The following is an 8,020-nucleotide window of genomic DNA, read 5'->3' on the forward strand; positions in this document are numbered from 1 at the left end:
AATCACCCTCCCTAACTCCCGCAGAAGAGGGCAATGAAACGTGCGCAGATCAAACAGCCTTAAAATGGAAAAAGGATTTATATAGTGGCAAATTGGGCAATGGCTCTTAAAACTACAGCTGTATTCTTCTAAACACTCTTTTACGTTATTGGTGAGTTGGTAAGTTATGATTTACTGTCATTTGATGTAAAATTTACTGTCACAAAACATTAGCAACCACTGGCTGAAATCAGAAGGCTGCTTTTTTAAAATTCTTGGTATTGAGAGTTTTCTAGGAATGGACTGGCACTGCCTGCAGAGTGCATTTAGTTATCTCAGTTTTTCCCAGAAGCATAAACTTCCTTCTTTCTACCTCTGCTAATACTTTAATATTTACTTGACTTTTTTTTTTTTTTTTTACATTCATAAACATGGTAGCTGCTTTGTGTCTGTAAGGCAAAGAAGGCCAAGTATCACTTTTCTTACCAGCTGGGACAGTCTTAGTAATCAGTTTAATTTCCCAGCTTGATTTAAAACACTGCTATTTACACTCCCATTGTGTGGTGATATCCTCCTGTTTACGTGACCAGGTTTAAAATTTAACTACATCCACCATGCTGTTTTTCTTCCTAATTCAGAAGACATGGATTAAAAAGTAAGCAAAAAGAAAGCTCGGTGGTACTGCTCCTCTATCAAACTTGGGAAGCATGGCTAAACAGGATTACATGTATTATTAGGGTCCTTATCCCACAGCCCTCACCGAACGAGTAACTTGTGCAGGATCTTTGCCAAAGGCCGAGTGAGGGCAGAAGGCAGCAACAGTTGGCGCTAAATGTCAGCTGCCTTAAAATAATGGGCATTTTTCTCCAAAATATTTTAAGTAGACCTGTATGGATTTGTGTCAGTGGCTTCAGTTGGTAGCAGTTTCTGGGAGACAGGGGTCAGAGATGTCCCACTGAGGAATATTTCAAGGATATATTCCCCTTCTCCTAAGTCACTGGAAATGAAATCGGTTCCAGTGTCACACAGATCTGGATTGATGCAGCAATCTCCTGTGTTAACCCTGTGAGGTGAGAGAGGCAGAAGGTGACATCCACCACCCTCCCTTCCCACGTTACAAATACTTTTTACATAGGTCTTCCAGGTGAGATAATGAATATACAAAAGAACAAAGTCTACTATATAAATGAAAGCAGATTTATAAAATTACAAGTTTAATAGATAAATATAATAAATACTTTATGCATCATAACTCTGGACAACTACATTTAAAGCAAGTATGTTGGCAAGTCACAAAAAAAGTTGCGCCCTTGGCAACTTTATTTTTCAGAAAACCACACTGACAGGCATATTACAATGTAACGCATGAGGCTTTATGCTGTAAGTATGCTCAAATCCTGCTCATCTACCGAGTTCACCATGACATATATATGGGTGTAGTGTATTTTCTATTTTGGAATGTCTTTTTGCACACCAACACGGTTGTACAGATAGATGTTCCACTTACCAGGGACAGTGGGGAAGAGTTTTGAAGAAAAATACTGGTAAAATGACTTCTAGAAAAACTAAAGCATTTCTTAACTTTTTATTGACATTGGCAAATTAAAATAGAATAAATTAACAATATTTTCTCAAAAAAATGTTTTGTACAAAAATACTGTCAAAATTTCCTGAAAAGCTTTCAACACAGTAGTATCTTTTCATGTACTGAATAAACTATATTAGCACAGTGTCAAAACGCTGAAGACAGAAACAAAATAAAAAAAAAAAAAATCTGTGAATGTTTGCCACTAGTCAACATTCCATCCACACCATATTATTGTCTGTACATATGGGGGAGGGGGAATGGGTAGCAGACTTTTTAAGTAACAGTATTACTTTTCCTGATCTGGAAAGGTTTGGCCCACATCTGTTAAGCTTCCAGTTTAGAGTATTCAGAAAAAAAAAAAAAATTAAGTCTGCACTGCAATGCATAGTTAAAAATTAAGCAAGATGGCAGCTTTTGTGCAGTAGTATCTGCCCTTCAAAGTTCATGCAACCAACTAATGCAATTTTTTCCCTGTTCACTCAGAATTTGAATGCAGTTCAAGTCATTGGAAATCATCGTTTACAAAATCCACAAGATTAAGCAATTTGCCAAGATTAATATCTAACAGTTCGGCACTGTGGGATAATTATGGGCACGTTACTGCGAGGAAATTAAGAGAGGGAGGTCGGGAGGGGGGCAACCAACATAAAAAGGCAGAGTTCGCTAGATATTATTACTACAGGAGGGAAGGTGAGTGACAAAGCTACAAAAAGAAAAAAAAAAAAAGGTGGCAGCGATTTAAAAAAAAAAAAAATTATACAAGCGCATAGTTGACTCTGCTTTCCAGATTCTCACCTTTTCAAGCCCTGAAAAGTGAGACACCGTGTCTAGGGGAATGTTTTCATTCGCACCGATAAAAGTCCTTTGTTTGTTTTAAATGAATCAGCAGCTCACCCTGCTGGGCTGCTGTTTGCAAACGAAGTCTGTCATGAAGTCAAACTCGTTCTGTCCCAACCACAGCTCGGGAAGCTCCTTGATGCGATCCAGCCCCATTTCGATGACTAAGGACATGAGGACCTCCTCGTCGATGAAGTCCGTGTCTATGACATTGGGCGGCAGCATTGCCGCGGGGACGTGGGGGACGGCGGGCGGCAAGCCGCTGCCGCCGCCGCCGCCGTGCTTGGGGTTGCAGTCCCTGAAATGCTGCTGGCTGCCGCCGTTCAGCTGGTGGCTGCCGGGGTGCAAGTCCGGCATGTAGTGGCTGTGGGGGTAGGGGTGGTGGCTGAAGTACTGGTTATTCAGCTTCTGGAGCTGCATGCTGGCGCTCAGCTGCCCTCCCGGGCTGGGGACGGGGGGGGCCATGAACTGGGAGCCGCTGAAGCGGGCGGGGGGCGGCATGCTGCCGGCCGGGTGCCCTCCGCTCACGCTGCCCGGCCCCATGGCGTGCCTCACCCCGCTGCTCGCGTTCATACTCCCAGCTCCGTAATGTATATGGTCGCCCATCAGGGCGCTGAAGGCGTGCTGCTGCGGCGGCTGCTGCTGCTGGTGGTGGTGATGGGGGGTGGGAAACTGCCCCATGCCCATCCGATGCGCAGGGTGGTGGTGGAGCCCGCCGGATCCGTCGGGGAATCGTCCGTGGTTCATGGCCATCATGTGGTCTGCCATGGCTCACCTGGAAAGTTAGCGTGTGAATACATTAGGAAAATACACCCTCCTCGGACATCCAGCCGCCCTCTCCCGGACCAGCTGCATCTGCCTGGCCCTGACAGAAATTACTTTGCTGGTTCTGCAGTCCTCTCTCCTTCCCGGTGGATGGAAAAAAAAAAAAAATCTCCTAAAATTTACAGTGTCTCCACCATGGAGTACAAAGGGAAAAATAAAAGGGGAGCCCGCGGAACGAAAATCCCGGTCCCCTCCGCTAATCCGGCGGGCAGCACGTCTTCCCACTCCAAGTCGCGCATACCTATCGGCGGGGAGCGTCGCATTCGGCCACCGCCGCCGCCTCCCCGCACGCTCCGGAGGCGCCCAAGCCCCCCGGCTTCGCCCGCGAAGGCAGCGGATTCCCACGGCACTCTCACTAACTTGCGGGGAACAAGCAAAGAATTGGCAAGTCCCACCTAGCCGCTGTCAGCAACTTTTGGAATTAAGTCTCAATTATTTTGGTAAAAATACGGTAATGCATAGATAAGGACGTGAAGCCAGGCAGCTGAGAAACACCTTTCCTCGCGTGTTTATACAGTCACGTTTTCCCTGTTGCACACAAAAGGGACAGCCGGCACCAGCCACGAGAACCGCCGCACTCACCTCCCGGCTTCTTTCTTCTTCTCCTTCAAAGGTGGTGGTGGAATCAAGTCAGCGAGAGTCACCCAGCATAGAGAGGGCTTCTCCGGCTCCCTCTCCCCGGCGCTGACGTGACCGGCGCCGCGATCGCTGCCGCAGCCCCGGAGCTGGTTCTCGCCCCTCCGCGAGGCGCATCGGCACTTGCCAACAATGAGCTGTGTTCCTTACACGGCTTTGGCCGCGGCTAATATAGGATTTCAGAAGGGAGGAGCAAAACCCTTACAGGCAACCAGAAGTAAAACCTGGAGCAAGCGGGGCGGGGGGGGAGGGGGGGGGGGGGGAAGGGAGGGGAAGGGGGGAGAAGAAAAGGAAAAAAAAAACCCCAAACACCCAACACCCAGCGCGCGCGCGCAGGCAGCGGGGCACACGCGTGTACGGAGACACGCGGGAAAGGGCCAGGCGGGTCGGGAAGGTACCCGCGCACCCCGTGCTCAGCGCCTCCCCCGGGAACAAAGCGGGGCTCCACGGCGGGGCGGCAGGAGCGGCACCCCGCGCACCCCGGGGCCGCTCTCCCGCCGCCCATGGCCCCGTCCGGCCCCGCGCCCGGGCATCGCCGCTGCCCCTTCCGCCCCGTCCGCTCGTGTCGCTGCAGCGCGGCGGCCGCCGACACGCGTGGGGCTGAGCGCTCCAGCAGCGCTGCCCGGGCAGGGCGAGGTCCGTCCCTCCGGCGCCGCCGCGGTGCAGGTGCCCGGATCCGCCGGCGTGAGGCCCCAGAACCCGCGTGGGCGTTCTTGGGGCCGGCCCCTCTCCCGTAGGCGAGATCCGAAATCCACCTTTTTCCACAAACACGGGCGCCGCATGCGGGAGGTGTGTATGGGGATACCGGCACGCTCCTCACTTCCCACGTCCTTCCATCTCTTGTTTTTTCCCCAGTGCACCCGGGCTGTGCAGGACGAGTGCCCACCCACTCTTGCCCTTGGCCGGTGTGGTGGGGTTTATTACCGTTATTTACGATTGTTTTCATTGGAATGGCAAAGAAAAACAACATGCGGAGTGCGGGTGGGCACACGCTTTGCACGGGCAATCGCCCTGGCTGGGCACGTCCCCTGTCGCTCCCCCTGCCCGGCAGAGCCCTGACTCGCTGCACAGTCCCGGCAAGGGCCACGCGTATCCAAGCCGTCCCCCACCCCCGAGGCCGGCGCTCCTGCCTTTTGCTCCAGGATCCACCAGCTCCTCTCTGAAGGGCAGCCATGCTGAAGTAGCAGGGAAGAGCTGAGGGGCTGGGGGAAGCATGCCACAGGGAAGTGCTGGATGGTGGCCCACTTTTCCACAGTGCTTTTGCCTAACTTTCTGCTTCCCGTGTTTGTTTTTCTTCTTTTAGTCATCTACAGGCACACAGAGAGTGACAGTGGTAGGCAGGACACTTCCCCCACACCCCCAGCACAAAGAATTGTGAGTTTGAGGTCAAAGCGGCCATCACGTAGGCTGGGATGGGGTTTCTCCTCCTCCATGTGGTTTGCAAGGAGGCACCACAGTGCAGGAGGACCTCCCTGGGGAGGCACAGGTGAGGGCAAATGGGATGCTTCAAGAGGCTGTCCATGTGGCAGCCGTCTTGTCCCCTTTTGGGTGGGCCAGGTTCTTACTTGGCTACAGTGACTTACGAAACCAAAAGGATGGTTAGCTCTGCCTTGTCTCTCCTTGGGATGGAGGCAGAGCTGGGATGCACTGAGGTGTGATGCATGAGTGTCTCTTTGTGGCTGGTGCAATCCTTTAGCAAAGCCACGTGGGCAGGTGGCAGTGGTTGGGCACACATGGGATGCCAGGAAAATAGCTGGCTGACATCCCAGCTCTGAGGAACAACAGGGGTGAAATCAAAGTGCTGGGAGGACAGTAAGCTTTAAAAATGTGAGTTACTTCAAGGAAGTTACCTTATCCTGCAGCTCCCTTTCCTGCAGCAGTTAAGTAGGGTACCCACCACGATTTCACCTTTTGGTCTTCAAATCCACATGAGTAGGTGAACATCTGGAAATTGCCACTGAATAAGGATCTCCAGTACAGCCAGGGATGGTCAGAAAAGTAACAGTACCCTTCTGGAGACTTTTCCTTCTCGTTGGTGTGCAGGTTTTGCAGGACAAAACAATGAATAATAAGAAGATCCTGTTCCATTTGGCAAGTAGTCAGCTGTGTATCATGACAGGTGGTTTGTTTAATGTCACATATCCATGGTGGTACTGGTATGCCTTTTTGCTCTCCACTGCTTTAAGTTTGTGATCCTTTTTAAAGCTGAGCACACATTGTATCACCACCCTGCAAATGCCCTTTCCTATTTTCAGCTTTCAGGTGTTGGAAGCTGCCAGCTTGCCAAAGTGAGTTATGGACAATTGGCATGAGACTGCCAGAAGCAATAGTAGGGAAGTCACAGCCTCCATGACACCTCACTCATACAAAACCTATCTTCAGGTATTTATAGCCCACGTATAAAGAATTAGGCAGGATGGTGCTTTCTTCATGGAGGGCTGCAATGGGATCCTGATAAGGCTCAGGAGAGCAGTGCCAGGCAAGGCAAGTCTCATTGTTTATGGCCACAGCAAAGGGGGAACACAGTCAGTTGATTGCTTTCCAGGAAATGGCTGGAAGACTTGTGACTGGCAGCTAAGGGAAGGCAGGACAAAGCATGAGGACATCACCACTGAGTTCTCAGGAAACCCTGAATCTCATTTGTTTGCCAGTCCTGATCTAAGCCATGGTTATTTAAAGAAATCTTTTCACTCATATTCTTCAAAGTCTTCTGCATACGAGTTGGTTCCTCAGTCAGACAGCAAGAAAGCAGGGCACTGCATATCAGGAGAAAGCCAGAGATGGCCAGGAGTGGGAATGAAAGCAGCAGGATTCACAGAGTCGCTGCTCAAGTGAAGAATCGGAGTAGAGTTGAAAGCAGAATGTGACTGAAGGGCCCATCTAGGAGGAATCACTGAGAAATATCAAACATGGTGATGGAAAAGAAAGAAAAAGATGGATCCTTGGTTAAGTGTTAACATTTTGGATTGGAAGGCTGGCTTGCAGATGTGGCTCTGTTCACTCCTTCCAGAGTGGAATGTCTGCTGAGTGTGGTGAAAGGAAGGAAAGGAGAATCACAAAGGAGAATCCCAGATGGTGTGTTTTCGGATATTTACTGGAAATGTTTAAGCTCGCTGAGTATTGGGGGTATATCCCTGCAACAAGATACCCAGGGCATCCAATTTTAGGGGGACTTGGATCTTTTTTTTTTGCAACTTTGGAAATGTAATCCCTGACTCTCTGTAACTTGTCTGTCCCAGATGATTGTGGAGGTGAGTTTCTGTGTGTTTCCTCCCACGCTGACACAAAGCAGTCAGGAAAATCCAGGTCAGGACAGCTGCTAGGGTTATCTGATAGGAAATTTTATATTAGAATGATATCCTGGAAGAAATGCCCTTTCAGTAGAAATGATTATGCTCTGCTATTGAGAAGACAAGCAGTGATTTTCTGGCTGCTCTCATGTTTGACTCCTTCAAAGCTACCTTCAATCCCACCCTTTCCAGAGGCACCTGGCAGTTGGGATGGAGGAGGGAACTGTGGTGCAGGAGGTCCCCAGCTCTTTGCTGGATGGCTCTCCCTAGTTTCACTGCTGACCCTGAGGAAAAACAATGACGAGTTTGTTCCAGATGGGCACCCAGGAAGCAGAGAAATCTTACTTGGTCTCTCAACATGCTTTTTTTTTTTTTTTTTTTTTTTTTGCCTGGAACTCCCTTTGTGAGAAGAACAGTTCGGGTTCTTTTGCTGTTGGGGTTTTGACTAAAAGGGAACTCTGTTTTTTGACGTGTGTTACTGAGAGACCTGTTACTCTTATGGGATTGAGGGGAAAGATTGGACACGAGTAACCATGGTCTGGTCATGAGATCCTCTGTGTATCCAGGTGGGAAAGAATTATCTTGGCAAGTTTGGCTGTTTGAACAGCCCCAAAGCCCCAAAGTCCAGACTATGGCAGAAAACATAGGATTAACTCAGTTTACTTAGTTCAATATCACACAAGCTTCCTAAAGCAATCACAGCTCCCCTCTGTTGGTCCAGACACTAGCCAGGCATTTTCCAGAGCTGAGCATCTAAGTCTCCTGTTCCAACAATCTGCTCTCACAGGGAAAGCCACTGTTCAGAGAGGTAGTGCACCTGGCATACAGGTGCGCAGGCCAAGTGTGGAAGAGATGACCCACTGCG

At 49.5% G+C, this 8,020-nt stretch overlaps 1 protein-coding gene across 1 annotated transcript; it reads right to left on the reverse strand.

The window, feature by feature from the left end:
* Window positions 1-1,162: 1,162 nt before the first annotated feature.
* Window positions 1,163-4,083, reverse strand: CITED2 (Cbp/p300 interacting transactivator with Glu/Asp rich carboxy-terminal domain 2). The gene is made up of 2 exons (XM_069010527.1): window positions 3,812-4,083; window positions 1,163-3,179 (listed from the first exon to the last, which is right to left on the reverse strand). The coding sequence occupies exon 2, from the start codon at window positions 3,170-3,172 to the stop codon at window positions 2,450-2,452; it is 723 nt and encodes a 240-aa protein (XP_068866628.1). The 5' UTR covers window positions 3,173-3,179; window positions 3,812-4,083; the 3' UTR covers window positions 1,163-2,449.
* Window positions 4,084-8,020: the final 3,937 nt, after the last annotated feature.

The sequence above is a fragment of the Aphelocoma coerulescens genome, chromosome 3 (genome assembly GCF_041296385.1).
Source record: "Aphelocoma coerulescens isolate FSJ_1873_10779 chromosome 3, UR_Acoe_1.0, whole genome shotgun sequence".
In the NCBI taxonomy this organism is placed as follows: Eukaryota; Metazoa; Chordata; class Aves; order Passeriformes; family Corvidae; genus Aphelocoma; species Aphelocoma coerulescens.